The 24,399-nt window shown below is 40.2% G+C and overlaps 1 protein-coding gene across 1 annotated transcript; it reads right to left on the bottom strand.

Moving 5' to 3' along the window:
• Positions 1-976: 976 nt before the first annotated feature.
• Positions 977-24,399, bottom strand: LOC124713799 (probable 28S ribosomal protein S26, mitochondrial). Its single transcript, XM_047242974.1, has 3 exons — positions 24,074-24,399; positions 19,103-19,364; positions 977-1,675 (listed from the first exon to the last, which is right to left on the bottom strand). The coding sequence occupies exons 1-3, from the start codon at positions 24,286-24,288 to the stop codon at positions 1,493-1,495; spliced, it is 660 nt and encodes a 219-aa protein (XP_047098930.1). The 5' UTR covers positions 24,289-24,399; the 3' UTR covers positions 977-1,492.

The following is a 24,399-nucleotide window of genomic DNA, read 5'->3' as shown; positions in this document are numbered from 1 at the left end:
TCCCAGATTCATGGATCCCGAGACAGCGCAGCCGCAGCAGCCGCCAGAGGGTGTCATCACAACACTGCGGGATGACGCCATGGTGACAGAGCCTTCGCCTCCTCTCGTCCTACCAGTGGAGCTGGACCCGCCCATGCCACAGCAACCAACGCCTTTGACATCTTGCTATTTGTCTCAGGAAGTGGACACATACCCTTCTGGTCCTTTTCCAGGGGATGTTTCCGCCAGAGCGAAGGCCGGATAGCGTGGTACGACCGGAAGCCTCATGTCCCCTACAGCCACAGCTTCTGGTACACTGCAGCGTCCACACTCCTGCCTCCCCCATCATTGTCATGCTCCCTACACAACAACAGTCCATCGCTTTGGGGGAGAGGGATGTTCGAGTGTAACGTCAAGTGCCAGCATGTTGGCCAGGAACATTACAGCAAAGAGGGCTGTGAGATGACGACAGCCAATAGAACACTGACGCCCCTCTCAAGGATGACACCGAGACAGGAGCGGCCTCTATACGAAGAGAATATAAGCACAGCCCCCCTAGCCGCGGCCATGTTGAACTCGAGTCAACCTAAGAACACTACAGCAGTGTTAAGTATTGCAATCATTTCCTTTTGTAATGAACTCCATTAATACCATTTGCTTGAATTGTTGTCTAGCAATCGGAGAAAGCAGCTTTCCTAGGCACTCTATATTAGACGAGTGGGCAGAATACAACATTGAGTCCCCTGAAGGTTTTACTGATCAGTCTTCGAGTAGTTCTAAAGACATTATGCATGGCAACATATTTTAAAATAAATTATTCTATTCACGATGTCATCCTACACATCAAATGTAAGATACTTGTGGTTCGCCAAAACAAAAATGGATGTATTTACAATTACGTTAAGAGAAACAGAATTTGAAATGGAGACCATGAGAGGAAATGGCTAAGTTTCTGTTCTTTTATTTTTCACTCTTCAGTGTGAACTTATTTCCTAAGAAAATTATGTGCACAAAAGATATGTAAAATGCTCATTTCAATTCCAGTATTTTCTCTCTACAAGGAAATAACTTTACTATTTACATATTGAGGTCTTTAATGTTCAATGCAGCTGCATTGCTCTTTGTTGCACATACCAGCACAAAGTATGGTATAATACACGTTAAGTTAGCACATCTGGTTTTTTATATAAGAAAGAGTGACATACTGCAACATTGAATGTGCTGATGGAGGTATTATACGTTTACCTGATACAGTTTATGGAAGACTTAAAATAACAATAAATTTTTCACCTTAAATGTTGCCATAAAATTAGAATAGGATAATTTGTACAACTTCTTTGGTGCTAATACTACAAAATACTGAACAAACTATAATTTTTTTCCTTGCAGAGCAATCTTATTACTCTGCATGCACAGTGATTGCTTTAATTTTCCATCAGACAGAGAAAAATAATGTGTCCAAGTACATTATTTAAAACTATATACAAAGCACCAACAACATTTTGGATCATTATCAAGATCTATTGCTAACTACCATCTTTTCCCCAGTCTCCCTTGCAATGTCAGGCTTTGTCATTCTGCCATGATACACAGTACCATCAACATCCAATGAAAAATTGTAGTCAACTTCATTGTCTAGGGCCTTTTCTATGGCTTCATCGATATTTTCAGGAGTGATGTAGTGTTTAGATCTTTCCTGAAAATAAAAGAAAATGTGTTTTGTGTTAGGCAGAAAGAAACTGGATATGTTTTGTGGGTGTTTCATGTGAGGAAACTATACAAAAATAATTATTTGTCAGCAAGCTTCCATAACATACTATCACAAAGTGACATGCACACATTTATAAAACCAATGTGATAATTAATTTTACTAAAGATACTCTGCAAACAAAAAAATTACTAAACTAAAGTTTTAAATACTTGGACATAAGATGCATGATGAGTTCTACAAATCTCTTCCACTAAGTTGGCAGACAGACATACATGCACGCACATGTGCTCCAGTGCCCCCACCACACACACACACACACACACACACACACACAGGGAGAGAGGGATGCAGGGAGAGAGGCAGGCAGGGAGAGAGGCAGGCAGGGAGAGAGGGAAGGGAAGAGGAGGAAGGGAGATGGGGAAGGGGAGATGGAGAGGGGGGAAGAGAGAGGGAGGGAGGGGAATAGGTTGCCAGAAAAATTGATGATTGTTCTTTTTAAGGAACTTTCAACTGTGGTACACACTAGTACTACATGTTGTGCTGAGACCAGTGTAACATACTAGACTGATCTTTCACAGCTGTGAAAAGCTATACAGCATTTTAAGATGTGCCACACACAGGTATGTCTAAATGATCTTATATTATGCATGTTTATGCTGTTGATCCGCATGTAAATGTGTGTACATTTGAGGCCACTACAAATGTTACACAATAAATTAACATGAAAAAGTTCCTTTTTCGCAGCTTCTTATTATGTTCCTTACTGCACCTTATTATTATGTTCCTCGCATGCATTGTATAATAATATAACAAACGTGCAGAATTATCTGGATATTTTGTTGTTGTTGTTTCTGGGGTGTACAGGTGCTCAACAGTGAGGTTATCAGTGCCCTTACAGCTATTAAAAGAAACAAATATGGTTAAAAGGGCTAAAAACGTTGCCACACCCATTCGAATTGATCCATATAAGCACTCCATATTACATGCCATATAACAAAAGAGAAACAATGAGAGGTACTACATCTGGTGAGAAAACAGAAGGAAAACAACAGAGGAGCTAAAAAAAGAGCACAGGGATATGTGACCAGCCGACCAGTTACAAAAAACATGTGAACCAGTCACCCTCGTAACACATTAAGAACATCTCCCTAAATTTTTTGCAAACAAGTTGGTCAAATCAAAAAACCTTAAAAGCCTCAACACATTCATTTGAACATCACTTAAAATACAGGGCATTTGAACATCACTTAAAATACAGTGGAGACCTGCCCACTTAAAATACAGTGGAGACCTGCCAGAAAATCTACTGCTGCTCTCTGGTCCAAAAATAAAACACAATCTAGTAACATATAGCACACAGTGATTTGTATGCCACAAGCACCCCACATTGGAGGGTCGTTGTGCTGGATCAAGAAACCATGGTCACAGAACTGCGGCCTATGTGCTGACAAGTAAGGAGAACCTCATTTCATCTTCATGGCTGAAAGGAGGTATGCCACAGCTGCACAGAGGGGTTTACTACATGCAACCACTCATCTTCTCACCGATGCAACAGCAAAAGCAAAGTGATAGCATGCTGGAGATGGCATACAGAAATAACTGAGTATTATGACGCACTTCCTAGGCTGCTACTTCCACCCTTTCATTCCTCAAAATACCCATGTGCCCTGGTACCCAATGGAAAGATACCTCCTTCTCCAGCTGCAGTAACTGGAGGAGGCTGTCCTGGGCATTCTGAATTACTTTATATGGTGAGTACAAGCGTTGCAGAGAGTAAAGAGTACTCAGAAAATTGGAAAAGATAAGGAATTTAGCACTTGAAGCAGATCTCATCTGCTCTAGTGCCACAAGACCGCATATAATTCCAGGTCACAGACAATAAGCTCTCAAGGACGTTGGAACTTGAGGGCCCAATCAGAGAAAAAAACAGAGTAACCAACAGTCTGCCCCCCCCCCCTTTTGACCTATCCATAAAGACAGCTGTAGAGTTGTGTCGCTCATTTAAAACATATGCAGGCATGCAACCTCTCCTGCTCTGACAAAATCTAAAATAAATCTGGACCTGTGCAGTAACCATGGTGGCAGGCTGCTGAAACCCTTGATTTTGGGTTGCATGTTCTTCACACCAAGCTGACACCAGCACATGCTAAACATTTATCCCAAATGGCATTGTTGCTTATGGACGATTGGAGAAAAGGCATTCCCGAGCTGGACGAGCAACAGTATGGTCAGCGAGGGATGTTGGAGCTGTGAGGAACTTACATGCCTGATGCACAATAAGGAGTTGCCGCAGGATGGTGAGTAGTGGTTTCCCACCCTCAGCACAGAGACTGGGTATGGGGCTGGTCCTGTAAGCACCAATGGACAGCCTAATATCCTCATAGTGGATAGCAACTATAATCTTCAGGTAAGAAGGCCTTGTTGACCCATACACTGTGCATCCATAGTCTAGCCATGAATACACAATAGCCCTATGAAACTGGAACAAACACACCCTTTCTGCTCCCTAAGACGTGTGGATAAGGCACTTTAAAATATTCAGTTGGACGAAAATATTGTGTTTCCAAGTAGTTCTTATGTCTTACTGATATCAAATAATATGCTGAGAGAGGTTTACGTCGGAAAACCTGCTGAATAGCCACCTCTAGTAGGGTCTGGTTGTTGACAGTGGACCAAAGTCTCTGGAATCCACATTGACATGAGCTAAGGAAATGTCGCTGTCTAATATTGAAAAAGCTGTAATTACAAATAGGCCCAAGACTGATGTGATTTCTCGACCTGATTACCTGTATTTTGTCACTGTCTGCGAGATAAAACAAAATAGGCCTTTATAATACTGCAGCAATTGTAACACACACCAAATAAACGAGACTGTTTTGGCTGAAATGGTCATTTTTATAACACAGCAGAATATAATTCACAAAGTACCAATATTAAATACCTATTAGGCCTACTACAAGCAAAAAGCTTTACATTAGGAAATAGTTTTATACTTCATTCATATGCTCCAGTTTCTCAAGCATGAGATCGAAAAGTAGTAGTGCGAAATTTTTATATAAATTTGGAATCGTCATATTCTTCCATAATTTAAGTGATGTCACCGTTTCTTCTCCTTCCTCGTTCTAACAAAAAATGTTGTCATCACTACTTCTGTATCTATTCCTGCCTGTGTCAAAGCTTATCCACCGATTAACTTGGCTAACTCTGCCAGAATCACGAGTTTAGTTATCTCGCGATTATTCTCGGGTTTGGCGTTATTACATGTTCGTGCAACACATTTTCCACACTACTTCCAGTACAGACCTTAAAGCGGCTGCTAGCCGCAGACTGTACAACTGGCCCTTGCTAGTATATCGATCTGGCCAAAATTTTTTTGTCAAAATTTCATTTTCTTGGACACACTGAGAAGATAATATGTAATCTTTCTTACCTGTTATTCCCGTTAGTCGTTTATTCGCACTCTGGTAGTCCGAATCTATGGATTTCGCTGGTAATCATAACAACGCTCATCATTCGCAAACCCAATCAACCACTTAATCAGACAGTGGTTGGCTTTCTTTCGTTCGGCTATACTCTGCTCAGCTCGTATAGCCCCTTTTGTCTGCAGGAAAGTTTATTTCTAGATGTGACTATGATTCCACTGACAGAGACATCACATATACTATGCATGCATTCACAAATCAACTTATGATTCATTCAGAAATCAACTTAGAATGTGTTCAACAATGTTCAAAAACCGACAGGGACACATTTCAAACTCATACGAATAATCGATAGATCAATGTGCGCTGGATGCTAGGCACTTTGTGAAACAAGGTTTTTTCCTCAAGAATATGAATTGCCGCCCCCCGTCCCCCCACTCCTAGATGCAGTGCTGCTGCACTATCTGGCAGCTTGGGCGCGCCAGTAAAATTTTTCCCGGTAGCACCTAGCTGCCTTTTTTTTTTTTTTTTTGCTGCGACTGCTGACACAGCCAACATCCATGTTTCTGTAGACACAGGCGGAAGAAGGTACAACGCAACTGCGCATGCGCATGATCCCACTCATAACTGCTAAAACAAATCTAACGTTAACAGTTGTGACATCATGCTCGTTGGAGGCAATTTGTTCTTATGAAGCATTGCATAGTCTTCCTAAAGCCTTTGACACATTTTGCTGTTGGCAAACATTTGTATGAGCACTGTGTTTAGTTGCTGTATATGGCGCATTTCCTTTGCAATTTAAGATTTATTTCAGTTTTTTCTCTCATTCATGTTTTATTTGTTGTTGTTGTTGTGGTCTTCAGTCTTGAGACTGGTTTGATGCAGCTCTCCATGCTACTCTATCCTGTGCAAGCTTCTTCATCTCCCAGTACCTACTGCAACCTACATCCTTCTGAATCTGCTTAGTGTATTCATCTCTTGGTCTCCCTCTACGATTTTTACCCTCCACGCTGCTCTCCAATACTAAATTGGTGATCCCTTGATGCCTCAGAACATGTCCTACCAACCGATCCCTTCTTCTGGTCAAGTTGTGCCACAAACTTCTCTTCTCCCCAATCCTATTCAATACTTCCTCATTAGTTATGTGATCTACCCATCTAATCTTCAGCATTCTTCTGTAGCACCACATTTCGAAACCTTCTATTCTCTTCTTGTCCAAACTATTTATCGTCCATGTTTCACTTCCATACATGGCTACACTCCATACAAATACTTTCAGAAAAGACTTCCTGACACTTAAATCTATACTCGATGTTAACAAATTTCTCTTCTTCAGAAACGCTTTCCTTGCCATTGCCAGTCTACATTTTATATCCTCTCTACTTCGACCATCATCAGTTATTTTGCTCCCCAAATAGCAAAACTCCTTTACTACTTTAAGTGTCTCATTTACTAATCTAATTCCCTCAGCATCACACGACTTAATTCGACTACATTCCAATTATCCTCGTTTTGCTTTTGTTGATGTTCATCTTATATCCTCCTTTCAAGACGCTATCCATTCCGTTCAACTGCTCTTCCAAGTCCTTTGCTGTCTCTGACAGAATTACAATGTCATCGGCGAACCTCAAAGTTTTTATTTCTTCTCCATGGATTTTAATACCTACTCCAAATTTTTCTTTTGATTCCTTTACTGCTTGCTCAATATACAGATTGAATAACATCGGGGAGAGGCTACAACCTCGTCTTACTCCCTTCCCAACAACTGCTTCCCTTTCGTGTCCCCCGACTCTTATAACTGCCATCTGGTTTCTGTACAAATTGTAAATAGCCTTTCGCTCCCTGTATTTTACCCCTGCCACCTTCAGAATCTGAAAGACAGTATTCCAGTCAACATTGTCAAAAGCTTTCTCTAAGTCTACAAATGCTAGAAACGTAGGCTTGCCTTTCCTTAATCTTTCTTCTAAGATAAGTTGTAAGGTCAGTATTGCCTCACGTGTTCCAGTATTTCTACGGAATCCAAACTGATCTTCCCCGAGGCCGGCTTCTACTAGTTTTTCCATTCGTCTGTAAAGAATTCGTGTTAGTATTTTGCAGCTGTGGCTTATTAAACTGACTGTTCGTTAATTTTCACATCTGTCAACACCTGCTTTCTTTGGGATTGGAATTATTATATTCTTCTTGAAGTCTGAGGGTATTTCGCCTGTTTCATACATCTTGCTCACCAGATGGTAGAGTTTTGTCAGGACTGGCTCTCCCAAGGCCATCAGTAGTTCCAATGGAATGTTGTCTACTCCGGGGGGCCTTGTTTCGACTCACGTCATTCAGTGCTCTGTCAAACTCTTCACGCAGTATCATATCTCCCATTTCATCTTCATCCTCTTCCATTTCCATAATATTGTCCTCAAGTACATCGCCCTTGTATAGACCCTGTATATACTCCTTCCACCTTTCTGCTCTCCCTTCTTTGCTTAGAACTGGGTTTCCATCTGAGATCTTGATGTTCTTACAAGTGGTTCCCTTATCTCCAAAGGTCTCTTTAATTTTCCTGTAGGCAGTATCTGTCTTACCCCTAGTGAGATAAGCCTCTACATCCTTACATTTGTCCTCTAGCCATCCCTGCTTAGCCATTTTGCACTTCCTGTCGATCTCATTTTTGAGACGTTTGTATTCCTTTTTGCCTGCTTCATTTACTACATTTTTATATTTTCTCCATTCATCAATTAAATTCAATATTTCTTCTGTTACCCAAGGATTTCTACTAGCCCTCGTCTTTTTACCTACTTGATCCTCTGCTGCCTTCACTACTTCATCCCTCAAATCTACCCGTCTTCTTCTACTGCATTTCTTTCCCCCATTCCTGTCAATTGTTCCCTTGTGCTCTCCCCGAAACTCTGTACAACCTCTGGTTCTTTCAGTTTATCCAGGTCCCATCTCCTTAAATTCCCACCTTGACCAGTCCACATCTGCCCCTGGAAATGTCTTACAATTTAAAACCTGGTTCCTAAATCTCTGTCTTACCATTATATAATCTATCTGATACCTTTTAGTATCTCCAGGGTTCTTCCATGTATACAACCTTCTTTCATGATTCTTAAACCAAGTGTTAGCTATGATTAAGTTATGCTCTGTGCAAAATTCTACCAGACGGCTTCCTCTTTCTTTTCTCTCCCCCAATCCATATTCACCCACTACGTTTCCTTCTCTCCCTTTTCCTACTCTCGAATTCCAGTCACGCATGACCACTAAATTTTCGTCACTCTTCACTATCTGAATAATTTCTTTTATCTCATCATACATTTCTTCAATTTCTTCGTCATCTGCAGAGCTAGTTGGCATATAGACTTGTACTACTGTCGTAGGTGTGGGCTTCGTATCTATCTTGGCCACAATAATGCGTTCACTATGCTGTTTGTAGTAGCTTACCCGCATTCCTATTTTCCTATTCATTATTAAACCTACTCTTGCATTACCCCTATTTGATTTTGTGTTTATAACCCTGTAGTCACCTGACCAGAAGTCTTGTTCCTCCTGCCACCGAACTTCACTAATTCCCACTATATCTAACTTTAACGTATCCATTTCCATTTTTACATTTTCTAACCTACCTGCCCGATTAAGTGATCTGACATTCCACACTCCGATCCATAGAACGCCAGTTTTCTTTCTCCTGATAACGACATCCTCTTGAGTAGTCCCCGCCCGGAGATCCGAATGGGGGACTATTTTACCTCCAGAATATTTTACCCAAGAGGACGCCATCATCATTTAATCATACAGTAAAGCTGCATGCCCTTGGGAAAAATTACGGCCGTAGTTTCCCCTTGCTTTCAGCCGTTTGCAGTACCAGCACAGCAAGGCCGTTTTGGTTATTGTTACAAGGCCAGATCAGTCAATCATCCAGACTGTTGCCCTTGCAACTACTGAAAAGGCTGCTGCCCCTGTTCAGGAACCACACGTTTGTCTGGCCTCTCAACAGATAACCCTCCGTTGTGGTTGCACCTACGGTACGGCTATCTGTATTGCAGAGGCACGCAAGCCGCCCCACCAACGGCAAGGTCCATGGTTAATGGGGGTTCATGTTTTATTACTGCAGTATTATTCTGCAGTAGCAGGCTACAGTAATATCCTTTGTTAGAGCATTGGTTCTTACTAGTCAAAATTACAAAAATTTAACCGAGAACAAAAACAATGAAAAATTCCCAGAATTAAAAAAAAAATCCCGGGTTTTTCCTGGTTTTCTCCCAGATGAAAAAATTCCCGGGTTTTTCCCGGATCTCCCGGGTCGTAGACACCCTGATTATGTAGGCAAGAGCATTACTCCACTGGGACCGCAAATGTGTCCGTTCTTTGCTGCATGACAAATATACTTAAATCAAACTCTGATAGCCTTCCCTGCACACTAGTAAGTAGTGGCATGTAGCTGGATCATCATTGTTGGACAGAGGTTTGGTATAATCATTGCAGTTTGATTCCCTTGTATAGCCAGTGTGTCCTAAAGCACTCTTCCTTCTGTGGTTTCCCTACACTTGGGTATTAACTCACCATAGGTTATTGTTCATACTTCAGGTCATACCTCCAAACCCCAGAACAAGGGACTAAAATTGGCTATTGAGAAGGTACTAGTTCAGACATCACCCCTCCTCAGGCCTGCCATTTACCAGAAGGTGTGTGCATGCCCCACCTGTCGATCCAGGTGCTGGGGACGACACATTACACAGCCAGTCTCTGTGTGTCAAACCTCCTTCAGTAGAGCACAAAGAGTAAGAAACACAAAATCAGGACCTCAAATGCTGAAACTGAGGAAAAACACTGTAAATCAGTGAGAAAGAAAGGGAAGACAGCCTGTGCATAAACAGAATATGTTGAAGTGCCAGAAATTATCAATAAGGACTTAGTGGCAAAGGCGAAGACTAAAGATAGAACTTAGCATCTGGAAGGGGAAGCAATGACTCTGTCATGGCTGGGGAGCAATTGGGTACAAACTATTTGCTCATCAGAAGGCATGAGCCAAATGGGGATGGGGATGGGGATTGGGGGGGGGGGGGGATAGTAGATGGATAACTTGCAGCCATTTTTGCGAACCATGTACTCACATAACAGCTGTCACTTCTAACGCAGTCTCTATGAGATTTTTGGTTATCAGCTTCACACAGTATCCTTAATGCCAATTTTTGTAAAGGGTTTTGGTATTAATGTATGCTCAACAGTTGCAGCACAGTGAAACATCATCTTACTGAATACAACAAACTAAGTAGCTAATAGGGAACATAAATATGATCCCTAAAGCAATGTGTGCAGCAATATTTGTGCACTTTTAGATGAACTGTGTTAATTTCAGAGACGTGTACAAACACGTGAGGCAGTACTGACCCTACAACCTCTCATAGAAGATAGGTTAAAGAAAGGCAAACATATGTTTATAGCATCTGTAGACTTAGAGGAAGTTTTTGACAATGTTGACTGGAATACTCTCTTTCAAATTATAAAGGTTGAGGGGTAAAATAAAGGGAGCAAAAGGCTATTTACAATTTGTGCAGAAACCAGAGGGCAGTTATGAGTTGAGGGGCATGAAAGAGAAGGTATGGTTGAGAAGGGAGTGAGACAGGGTTGTAGCCTAGCCCCGATGTTACTCAATCTGTCTACTGAACCAGCAATAAAGGAAACAAAAGAAAAATTTGGGGTAGAAATTGAAGTCCACGAAGAAGAAATAGAAACTTTGAAGTTTGCTGATGACATTGCAAATTTTGGCAAGGACAGCAAGGGACTTGGAAGAGCAGTTGAACGGAATGGGCAGTATCTTGAAAGGAGGATATAAGATGAACAACATCACCAAAAGCAAATCAAAGCTAATGGAATGTAGTCTAATTAAATCAGGTGATGCTGAGGGAATTGGATTAGAAAATGAGACACTTAAAAGTGGTAAATGAGTTCAGATATTTGGGAAGGAAAACAACTGATGATGGTCGAATTAGGGAGGAAATAAAATGCAGACTGGAGGAGGAGGAGGATATTGGTGTTTAACGTCCCGTCGACAACGAGGTCATTAGAGACGGAGCACAAGCTCGGATTAGGGAAGGATGGGGAAGGAAGGCGGCCGTGCCCTTTCAAAGGAACCATCCCGGCATTTGCCTGGAGTGATCTAGGGAAATCACGGAAAACCTAAATCAGGATGGCCGGATGCGGGATTGAACCGTCGTCCTCCCGAATGCGAGTCCAGTGTGCTAACCACTGCGCCACCTCGCTCGGTGCAGACTGGCAATGGCAAGAAAAGCATTTCTGAAGAAGAAAAATTTTGTTAACGTCGAGTACAGATTTAAATGCCAGGAACTCCTTTCTGAAAGTATTTGTGCGAAATGTAGTCATGTATGGACGTGAAACATGGACAATAAATAGTTTTGACAAGAAGAGAATAGAAGCTTTTGAAATGCGGTGCCACAGAAGAATGCTGAAGATTCGATCGGTAGATCATGTAACTAACGAGGAGGTACTGAATAGAATTGGGGAGAAGAGAAATTTGTGTTACAACCTGACCAAAAGGAGGGATTGGTTGGTAGGACACATTCTGAGACATCAAGGGATCACTAATTTTGTTTTGGAGGGAAGTGTGTACGGTAAAAATTGTAGAGGGGGACCTAGAGACAAATACAGCAAGCAGATTCAGAGGGATGTGGGTTGCAGTAGTTACTTGGAGATGAAAAGGCTTGCGAAGGATAGAGTAACATGGGGAGCTGCATCAAACCAGTCTTCAGACTGAAGATCGCAACAATACATGTTAATTATTCTGGGTGGGATTATCTGCAAACAATTAAAAACTTTTGGAAATCATTTCTGTATGCTAAGGAGGAGGCCAGTCACAGCCAGTCGGCCACAGACATCTACAGGTTGACCCAAAAGTCGGTTAACATTTGAAAATGCACTGATTCACACAATAACGTAGGTAGAGAGGTAACACTTGACACACATGCCTGAAACAACATAGGGTTTTACTGAAATCCAAAACAAATGCAAAAACTGACCAAGAGATGGCGTTGGACAGCAATACAGAAATGATGCCGCATGAGAATCATGTATAAAATGAGCTGTACTGAGAGAGGGAGTCAGGTCTCCACACCTCAATCCATGTGATTATTGAATGTGGGGTTACCTGAAGTCACAGGTCTACTGCGTTCGCCCGATCTTATTAAGGATGGTAAAAGACAACATCCCATGGTTCACAGTATTGTCCCTTGACTACAGACAATGTAGATGAATGGCAGCCGAGGTTGAGCATTTGTTATAACTGACATCGTCTTTACTAAAGTCGATTGTGATGTTAATTACTGTTTTTGTGTCATATGAACTGGCATCCACTGGTCACTTTGTGCACATTGTTTTTGCTTTCGAAAAAGCCCGATGTCATTTCAAGCATGTGTGTCATTTTACCCTTCTATCTACAATATTCCAGAAAGTATTTACTTTTCAAATGTTAACTTACTTTTCTACATCTACATTTATACGCCGCAAGCCACCCAACGGTGTGTGGCGGAGGGCACTTTACGTGCCACTGTCATTACCTCCCTTTTCTGTTCCAGTCGCGTATGGTTCACGGGAAGAACGACTGTCTGAAAGCCTCCGTGTGCGCTCGAATCTCTCTAATTTTACATTCGTGATCTCCTCGGGAGGTATAAGTAGGGGGAAGCAATATATTCGATACCTCATCCAGAAACGCACCCTCTCGAAACCTGCGAGCAAGCTACACCGCGATACTTTTGGGTCACTCTGCATTTTGTACTGCAAGCTATCAGGACATCACTCTTTTTGGGTGACTCAATGTTACATTTGTAACTAAACAGTAAATATAAGAAGCCATGCACCCGCAGGAATTTATAACCTCCTCATAAATCATCTAGAAGCTCTATTGGCCTATACAACAGGGGAAAAAAAACGAATTTTGGTTGTCATTGGTTTAAACAAGGACTTTCTTAAAAACTCTTCCAGTCAGCGTTTATTACAGTCAGTAACATCACCATTAAATGTAATTGTTAAATTAAACTTTCCAACTAGGATTGCTACATGCTCTAAAATAGCCATTCGGGTCATTCCACACCAAGTGGTCTAAAACTGAAAAAAGTTCCCACCATCATGGTCTCCAATTTTCGTCAAATTTTAACTGTAGCTTTAGTCAAGTGTTGAAGTAAGTTTCCCAAGATTTCAGGCCTCTAGCTGCAATAGCTGCTGATCTAGACCCCCTTGTCTGAAGTGTACTTAGTCCGTGTGCATGCAACATAAAAAAAATGTCATATTTGGAGTCTAATAAAATCGAAACTAATTCATAAGAATGGTTAGTAAGATGCGACCCTGTACAGTTTTTTTTGCTGATTCCAACGAAATTATGTATAACATTACTCATGCAAACCCCGGTCAAATAACTCGACTCAAAGTATACTTCAAAATTTGTCGTGACACAACGCGACAAATTTTGACCAATATTAAGACTGCAATGATTTCCTTGCAGTTGAAGATATGGACTTGAACTTTTGGCCAAGCTTCATGCTTGTGCTAGACATAATGCAGCCGGATTTGCAATGATCCAGGCCATATGGTCGCCCTGCAGTATCTCTTCAAATTAGGCAGTGTCAGCACAAACGGTAAAATTTACCAAAGTTTCAAGCCAATTACTAAAAAATAGTTGGCCTGAATCTGCTTGTGAATAGTATCACCTAAAAGAGAAACTCTTGCTCTACAAGACTGACATTTGTTTTTTTTGCAACGCGACCATTAAGTACTCATTAACTCACATCAAAGTTGTTATATTTTGTATGCGCGATGCACTAATTTTTCTTCATTTCTAGGAATTTGAATCTTAATAGTCGCTTAGAATTACTGATATAATTGGATATTTCATTCGTGTTTTATTCAGTGATTGGCCAGTGAGAGATGTCAGAAGTTAATGAAGAAGAAGAATCGTTGGCCCCCTGTTCAATTGGAAAAGATGCTGCTGCATCGAAGTGCCATGTTATCTTCTATGCTAAGAAGACTGGATTCAAAGCGTTTAGTGATTTCACAGAATGTGACCAGAAATTGCTTGTTTCGCGTTCAGAAGCCAAACTTGACGAAAATTCCATCATTTGCTTCCACCATGAAGCCCTCTTCCTACATGAATATCAAGCGATGCAAAAGAAATGTTGCAATCCATTCAAGAAGAGGAATCACAATGTAAAAGCTGGACTTAGACTGCTTGATAATGAAACAGCTGCCAAACTTTGCCTGTTAAAGAAAAAAGAAGTGATTGATATAAAACCTGGTCAGAAGCTTTGCCCTCGCTGCATGTCGGCACTGAACCAAAAGCTAGAAGATTCATCATCACTATCAACCCAATCTGAACAAGATTTCACAACGGATGAAACTGAACCAGCCATCAACAAAAGTTTATCATTTATTGGTGCTTCACCATTGAAAAGAAGACAACTAAGTAAAAGAGATAAGCAAAGCTATGCAAAAAGAAAGATCTTGGATGCACAAAGTTTAATTGGGAATCAAATTGCTGCTGCTGTAGGAATCAATTACGATGAACAGCCAAGTTCAAGTAAAAGTCGCCCATGCAATAATTGTGCAGATCTTGATAATCTTATAGAAGAGTTGAAAGAAAAATGTAAAGTGTCAAATCGTAGGACAAAAGTTCAAATATTGACCTTGGTTCCAAGAAGCTGGACAATTAAAGATACGACAACAGCATTTAATGTATCAGAAAGAATGGTAAAGCAAGCGAGAAAACTGAAGAATGAGCAAGGTGTTCTAGCTTTTCCAGCAAATCGGCAAGGAAGGAAGCTTTCAGATGAAGTTGTCCAGAAAGTACATGACTTTTTTCAAGATGACGAATTCAGCAGACTTTGTCCAGGGAAGAAAGACTGTGTGCCTGTGAGAATTTCAGGAACAAAGGTGTACAAGCAAAAGCGGTTGTTGCTTTGCAATTTGAAGGAAATGTACGTGTCTTATCAGAAGCAAAATGGACCAGAAATTGGCTTCTCAAAGTTTTGCGAGCTTAGACCAAAATGGTGTGTTACAGTTGGCTCTGCTGGAATGCACTCAGTTTGTGTCTGTACAATACACCAAAATGTCAAGCTTATGCTCACTGGTGCATCAATCAATGAAGACTACAAGGAAATTCTTAGCAAAGCTGTTTGCAGCTTGGAAAACAAGGATTGTATGCTTCATCGTTGTGAAAACTGCCCTGGTCCAGAAGGTGTAGAAGCAGTTATTGCAACATATTTTGAAGATAATGACCCTGAAGAACTGATTGAGTACAAACAATGGATTCATACCGACAGGGATACTTTAGAAACAAAGCAGCTTTCAACAGAAGAGTATGTTGAAGATATTGCAGCAAAAATTTGGAACCTGTCTTGTCATCACTACATTGCCAAGCATCAAAGCCAGCACCTGAAAGCTCTCAAAACTGATTTGAAAGAAGGCGAATTCATAATACTAATGGATTTTGCTGAAAACTATTCATTTATTGTTCAAGATGCAGTGCAAGGCTTTCACTGGGAAAACAGTCAAGCAACAGTTCATCCATTTGTAGTCTACTACTGTGAAAACGAAGAGGTGCAATGTGTGAATCTTTGTGTTATTAGTGACTGCCTTCGACACGATACGATTACTGTCCATGTTTACATTGGAAAAGTAATCAATTACCTGAAGATGCAATTTTCCAAAATAAGCCACATCCACTACTTCAGTGATGGTTCAGCTGCACAATATAAGAATTTCAAGAATTTTCTCAACTTATGCTATCACAAAGAAGATTTTGAAATAACAGCAGAATGGAATTTCTTTGGAACAAGCCATGGAAAGTCGCCTTGTGATGGCATTGGAGGCACAACAAAACGGTTGGCAGCAAGAGCAAGTTTGCAACGTCCATATGAAAACCAGATTCTAACACCCAAAGATCTTTTCAACTTCTGCAATGATAATATCAATGGAATCAAATTCTTTTTCATCAGCAAAGAGGAAGTTGAAGAAGAAAAAGCTTCTCAAGAAGAAAGATTCCTGCAAGGGCACACTCTAGCTGGCACAAGAGAAAACCACCATTTTTTGCCCATTGATATGACGACAATTAAGGTCAGTAGAGTTTCTAATGATGCGACATCTTTTTTGGCCAAAATTAGTGCTGCTGAAGTAGTAGTTCAAGTCATGGATCTTCAGCCTGGGCAGTATGTTGCTTGCATTTATGAAAAGAAATGGTGGATTGGAAACATCGTTGAAATCTCAGTCGAACAGAAAGATGCTTTCATAAGCTTTATGCATCCTCATGGTCCTGCAAGTTCATTTTATTGGCCCTTAAGACGTGATACTTGCTGGATTCCAGAACAACTTATCATTGGTGTTATTCCAGCTCCATCAGTGACATCATCTGGTCGGCAATACAGTTTTCCTGAAAGCATTCTCTTGCAAATCAACGATGCTTCCAGAATGATGAAGTAACTGAGGAAGACAGGCTTGGGAACCTGCATAAAGAAACCCACAATCAGGCTTGGGATCCTGTGGTAAAGACACCCTGTAATCAGGCTTGGGAACCTGCAGTAAAGATACCCACCCGTGGCTGTTACTGCATGGCTATCGGGCGTGGCCCCTATGGCGATGGGGATGCTGGTTTTATTGTGATAACCAGTAATGGCTCAGCCATCATGGACCAACGCAGGGCACTGCGCACACAAAATATAAGATACTTTGACCTGAGTAAATAAGCACTTAATGGAAGCGTTGCAAAAGAAAAATATATCCATCTTGTAGAGCAAGAGTTTCTCTTTCAGATGATACTATTCACAATTAAATCCAGGCTGACTATTTTGTAGTAATGGGCTTTGAACTTTGGTAAATAAAGCCATTTGCGCTGACACTGCCAAATTTGAAGAGATTTTGCAAGGCGACTATAAAGCCTGGGTAGTTGGAAATCCAGCTGTATTATGTCCAGCACAAAGATAAGACTTGGTAAAAAGTTCAAGTCCATATCTTTATCTGCAAGGAAATTATTGCAGTCTGAATATTGGTCAAAATTTGTCGCATTAAGTCACGACAGAATTAGGGGTACACTTTGAGTCGACTTGTTTGACCGGATTTTGCATCAGTAATCTTATAATTAATTTCGTTTGAATCAGCACAAAAAACTGTACAGGGTCTCATCTTACTAACCATTCTTATGAATTGGTTTCAATTTTATGAGACCCCAAAAATGGCATTTTGTCTGATGTCGCGCGCATGCGAACTTACTACCCTTCAGACAAGGGGGTGTAGATCAGCAAGTATTGCAGCTAGAGGCTTGAAATCTTGAGAAACTTAATTTAGCACTTGACTAGTGCTACAGATAAAATTTGAAGAAAATTGGAGACATGATGGTGGGAAGGTTTAGACCACTTGGCATGGAATGACCCATTCATAACGTGTTTAGAGGCAAACAAAAGTAACACCACCACATCACAAAACCAATAATCAATAACCTATGCAGCTTCTTGTTAGAAGTGTATATACTGAGCAGGTAAAATGCCTACTAAATCTGAGTATGTGATGAATCTACCAAAAATTGAGTATTTTAGGAAGTACTTGTTATGTGAGTAATCTATAAGTGCAGGACCTATACCAAATAAGCCTGCAAGAATTTTCATCTGCTTCTATTACTGCCTGGATCCTTCTATGAGCCATTTTTTATTCTTTCAGGAAATCAAAGTCAGTTAAGAAGAAGAGGGTAAGTTTGCCAATTTATTTCAACAACTATTCCCATGGTCGGTACACATTAATTTTGCTTCAAATTAAATTTTGTGCACCTGAACGATTCTGATATGTAAGTTAAAATTTTTTTTCACTGGAGTGCTAGTTAGTAGTAACTTCATGTGACCCATCACAGTCTTGCACACACATACACACACTCAAATGTACTTGTGTTCTTATCTACCCAAACCCTGACAGAATCCTTCTCTTCCTGTTCATGAGGCACACGACATTAGGATTATTGTGTTCATTCATTCCCATAACATTTTCTGTAAATCACATCATGGAAGAAAGCCTTCGGTGAGGTGGAATGAGTCAATTATACATTACTAGGTAGAAACAGCAACCCCTGGCTACTACAACAACAACAAATTATGACTAATGCTAATCTACTCACATATAATTATAGTAATTACTTCTAAAATACTTTACGTATAAGTATGTACATTACGAAAAAACCAACTATTTCAAAACAGCCACTGTTCATTTTCTTATACTGCCCAGCTACTCTTTTTTTCTAGAATATAACGTATCACAAAAATACAGTATAACAATCATTTATAGCCTATTTCAGGTATCACCCCACCATTCATTACATATTATCTAGGAAACTACAGATAAAACAGATGAGCTGTCCAGATTGTAATTTGAATATTTAAAGTGGAACTCACCTGAGATACAAGTCCAGTATCATAATGAAAGAAAACTCTGTAGGTCTCTCTAGCTACCAAATTTTATGTTTCATCTTAGACTTTACCACTTCTTGCATTGAACTGACTCATTTCAGAGTATTTAATGCACACTTGCAGTTCTTCAATGTTACAAGACACCCAAACCTAGGTGCATTTCACAATTGCCAGATCCACAAACAACGCCCTCCCCTTTCTTTTTGCAGAAAAAAAACATCCAATGACAACTGTCTCTCCTAATATGACATTACCACAACAGCTAGCTTTAATTTTTCTCATTTGGCTGGCATTTGGCACCCTTAATTATCACTAATCTGGGCAAACTTAACATAACAAAAGTTTGGCAGACACCCCAGAGGTTGCTTGTTGAACTCTTGCTTTGAGAAGCATGTTGAAGTTTAGAAATTTCCAAAAGCATACTACATGAAAGTACATAAAAATAAAATATCAAGAGGGCTATAGGAGTGGTTAAAACTTGCTTAAAGGACATACAACCTTATGTTTACTATTAGTCTTACATGTGTATGCTTCATTTGTTCTATTTCAGTACTAACCTTTTCTTTGGAAACAATGTCTTCTACTTTCTCCAAGTATTCTTTTTCTTGCTGTTCATGTTTTATGATAGCATCAAGAATTGCTTCTTTCTCAGCCAGCTCCTGTTTTGCTAGTCGAACTGCCCGCAGTTTTGCTACTTCTACATTCCAGGCATCATTTTCCTTCATACATAAAACATGCTGCTCTCTCTCTCTTCTTAGCTCCTCCTGAGCTTGCTCACTAGCCGATGCTGATTTTTCTAGTTCTTGTTTCAGGAAAGCTCTATATTGAGGAACAAAACTTACTATGCAGTTCAGTGTTGTTTATTAATGTGAAACATTTTACAACATAAGATAAAAGGTTGCCGGTTTTATGATAATAGATCGAAGAGGCACATTTTAACACAGAACTTGATACACAATCAGTAGCCAGCAAAAGTGTAATTGTACTTCTGCACTGTTAACATCTATTCTCACTGTTTCTCTAATAACTGTCAACAAATTAGGGAGATGTGACAAACACACAAAAAGAAAGCAGCTAGTATGATTCAAAACATAAGCTGACAATAGTAGTAAAGGTAATATTTCTATAAGAATTATTCATTCAAATCAAATTTACAAACAGTATCTGTAGATGTGGGTCAAGACCCATGGTGCAGTTAGTGTGATGTACGTATTTATAAGAAACTTTATGCACGCTGCCTGACAAAAAAGTAAAGCATCCAGAAAAATGGTTGGATGTCAATGTAACTTAGTAGAAGTACACACCGTAAGCCACGGGCATGTAAATGATTTGAGTTGCAATTCATTGTGACTGCTACCAGGGTGTATTAGTGTTGTTCACGTCTAGTGGTGTCACTAGGCCTGCTAGCATACATAAAGGGTGTGAACATTGTGCTACCAGGGTGTATTAGTGTTTTTCACGTCTAGTGGTGTCACTAGGCCTGCTAGCATACATAAAGGATGTGAACATTGTCAGATATTGAATGATCACTGAACAACACAGCAATGCTACATACTCGTATGAGATAGCGTTATTAGCACATGGCGGAATTTAACAGGGGCCTCACTGTGGGTCTGCAATTGGTCAGCTGGTCAAATCAGACAATATACAGATTTGGGGGGCACTCAGATACGACAGTGGCCCAATGCTTGCCTGCATGGGAATGTGGAGGCTGGCATACTCATCGTCAAAGCTCCAGATGACCATGTTTGACCACCTTAGTGGAGAATCACTGTATTGTGCACCATATACATTATAAACCTTCACATCTGTGCCTGCCGTCCTACAACAAGCAATGGACAATATTCTGTATCACTCTGCAGCATAGATTGGAAACTAGCAGCAGCCACACAAGGAAATTTCCGTCACATGAGCAAGTTGCCATTAACACTAGAACACAAATGGCTGCGTTTGGAGTGGTAACATGACTGGGAAACATGATCTGCTCATGAATGGCATTTCACTGTGTTCAGTGATGAATCATGGTTCTGCACCACCCCAGATGACCACCATTGGCGATTACTGGCCTGGGGAGAGGTCCCATTCGTTCAATGTTTTGGAGAGGTAAAGCTATCTTACTGTTGACATCAGGGTGTGGGGAGCCATCAGGTACCACTTCAGGTCATGGTTTATAGTGAAGTGGAAACACTGACGGCAGAACAGTACATCACGGACATCCTGTGACCTCATATGTTACCTCTCATGTGAAAGTATCGCGGTGACAATTTTCAACAGGGCAATGCTCATCCACACACGGAATGTGTGTCTGTAAACTGCCTGTGTGACGTTGAGATACTTCTGTGGCCGGCAAGAGCCCAATATCTGTCCCCAGTAAAATGTGTGCAACCAGCTTAGACATCAACTTCATCTCAGTGTCAGTACACAGGATATCAAGAACCAGTTACAACAGTTGTGAGTCATCTTGCCTCAGAAGACGATGTAAGTTTTACAACACCCACCTGAACCAAATCCAGGCATGGGTTCAGGGCAACGGAGCTAGAATGTCATACTAATAAGTGAGCTCATACTGCCAACACCTTTGTAAATTTGACCCAATTTTTGTAATCGTTGCAATAACATCACATACCCTCTAAAGCTATAAAGCTTCAGTTTCTTCTATCCTCCCCTTCTGGGTGCTGCTTTTTTTCCAGGTAGCGTACATATAATTTACATACACTCACATGACATTTGTATAACTGACAATATAACAACACAATGTTACTGATTACATAGTAGCTTTCCCTTATTTTCTTCTAGCTTGTGTGAAAATAGGAGAGGTTACAGAAAGACTAAAATTTTCATGTAATAATGTCACACAATCTGCTGTAACACCATTGTCCTTGTCTATATTTAATGAAATATGTTTTCAGTTTATCAAAAAATAAGTTACTCTTGCAAAATCTCTACATACTATTTCTTTTATACTAAATCAGCATAGTCAGCTATTCTAAAAATTGCAACACCGAACTCAGATGAAGAGGAGATGCAACTGTAGGACAAGTAGCAACATCTTGTATGACCAGAAAGGTTAAGTGTTATGCCAGGCAGAGTCAATGAAGAACCGCTACACGAAATGGAAACATGTGAGAAAGTTTCAGCATATTTTGTTAGTGCAAAAATGCATAATTTTGTATCAAAGTTCAAATTATGCAGAATATCAGTCTCCAGGAATTGGCTTTGTCACACTGACATTTCAGGTGATAAAGGGCCTGCTGCTATGTCTGTGTGGTTGTAGAATCAGTGGATAGAACAGGGTCATACGTGGCGACAACATAGTACTGGACCACACAAGGTGACATCGTCATAGGATTAACATATTCTTACTGACATCGCTGTTAACAAATCATAGAGCTTCATTCAGTACGGCTCGCTGCTGTGGTTGTGCAGCTGTTTTCATAAACCATTTAATGCCATCTGCTGTTGTCTGACTTGGTAGCATGCATAAATGTACTAAGTGGCAAAATACAGTGTCTACAGACAAGCTCTGCTTCCACCTATCACAAAGCTGATGGCCAATATATCTGTTGAATATTAACATGGTAACCAAAAACTGCTGGCCAAGATAGCTGAGTGTCAGACTGCATAAACTTCAAGTGTGTTGATTTGGATTGTCACTGTGAACAACATGCAGTTTCAACTACCCAGTATTAAAGATACGATGAACAGCAGTTTTAGAGCACAAGACACTGTGTCTTCATCAGACAACTCCATTCACATCATACCTCTTGAGGACCTGTGATAAGGAATATGCATGCCTTCTCTGAGTAACAGTGGGCACTATTGTTTACCTGAATTGCATGTTACCAGTGGTACAAATCTTGGGTCTAGTTGAGTGACATCTTGTCATGGCCCTACAGAAAAAACAGTTGATGCTTTCTTGGAATAAAAATCTTGTGGAGGTGTATTGCCAAAGAACATTTTCAGACATTCTGCAGCTTGTGGGGGTTTCACAGCTTACTACAATCTCATCATGTTCAAAAACTCAATATACTCCTGTAATTCCAATAATTTCCAAACTGTAACTCTTCATACCAATGAATCAATCTGACTCTCTACAGTGATCATGTAAACTGTATTTTCTCGACTGTCTGGCCATACATATCCCTTTCTTTAATCCAGCAATGTTGCCATTGGGGAGCTGCACATTAACTTTGAATGTGTGCTACAACCAGCAAAGTCACATTAAGCAACCAAGTCTTGTCTACTTGCCTATAAGTAAACTTTCAAGTTCTCATATCCAAATAGCCCACAACATTAAGTTCAAGGCGCAGGTGCTGTAAACAAAGGCAGCATTTGTAATTTGCTTGTGACAGCTACAAGAAAATAAATTATGCTGACTCAAACAGTATAGTATCCCACAAGGCTTCTGCTATCTTCATATAACAGTATGGAAGTAACTGAAGCGTTCAATACTAATTTGCCATCTCACAACCAAACTGTCACCTTACAACATGACCAAGACCTCAGCCTGCAATACAGATCAATATGTCACCACAATCTATATTTCAGATACTAATACATACATAGAAAACTTTTGATGTTCTGTTCCCTAACTTGCGTATGTATGCATGACATAACATGCCACATAATTATGACATAACAGGACGAAGCTGACACTAGTGCAGTAGACCCACATTATGTAGGCCTACACCAAATTCTACATGTAACATGGTACTGGTGATAGAAAGGTTAAAAAAAACATGCACAAAACACTAAATGGTGGGTGTTCTACAACCAGAAGCCTAAAAACCTGATGTGAACTGAAATTATCATTAGGAGGTGGTAAGCAATAGAAGAGCATGGGGCAGGTCATTTCAAACTGTAGATCAGGTGAGCATTCTGGAAAAAAAAATAGAACAAAACGTTTGAAATGACGAACATTGGCTTGTGAAATCTACATTAGCCAGCAAAGATCTCTAACCTAGCTGCCAGTGTCTCTGATGCTGTCAGTGATATGAATAACAGTGTGACGCAAAAGCAAATTAAAAAGAGTCATCCCAGCAGCATGCAATGAACAGGAACTATATTACAGATTCTATGCTGTTGTGCCCAATAATAAAAGGAAAAATAAATAAAATAAGAATCAATACCAGCTAGTCCATTTAAACGTTAAGCAACAAGTAAAATATCAAAACACAAAACATATGTGACTTGCCTAGAAAAGCAGCAACAAAACACACGACCTTATATCACATACGAATTCACAAAGGTTGAGTTAGCTATTTAAATCCAATTAAGAATAAACAAGGGAACACAATATAAATAGGCCTATGAGGCAAACCAATTTTGACCTATCATAACAGTTTGGCGAAACAATATCAAAATATAAGCAGACAATGGAATGATAAGATTCTAAACTTCTGGAAACTACAGAAAATGATGTAGTGACACGTTGCTCAATATACTGACTGTAAAAACAGTGAAGCAACTTTTAATAAGGATTAAAACTGTTGCTGTAAATATACATGTCATGCACAAAAATAAATTACCGAATACTTTTAATGTAAGTCTTGTAATTGTTATGCAGTCGCAAAAGTTCTGAATTTTCTTCTTCTGGAAGCCGTTTTCTTTCTGGTACTCGAAACATTTTGCTTTTTGCCATAGGTAAATGTCTTGGTTTCCTCCGTGCCATACGTATACTCTCATACTGAACTGATAAATTCCGAGGTGCTGCAGATCTACACACATTAACTATTGCATTCATTGTATTTCACGGCACCAACAATACTTTAATCGTCCCAGAATAATAATGGGTAGTTAGGTTATGTAGGTCCAGACGACGCCTCTCTCTCGTGCGCAGTCGCAGACGCACAGA

The sequence above is a fragment of the Schistocerca piceifrons genome, chromosome 1, assembly GCF_021461385.2.
Source record: "Schistocerca piceifrons isolate TAMUIC-IGC-003096 chromosome 1, iqSchPice1.1, whole genome shotgun sequence".
Taxonomy (NCBI): domain Eukaryota; kingdom Metazoa; phylum Arthropoda; class Insecta; order Orthoptera; family Acrididae; genus Schistocerca; species Schistocerca piceifrons.
This window is presented reverse-complemented; position numbering and strand designations above follow the sequence as displayed.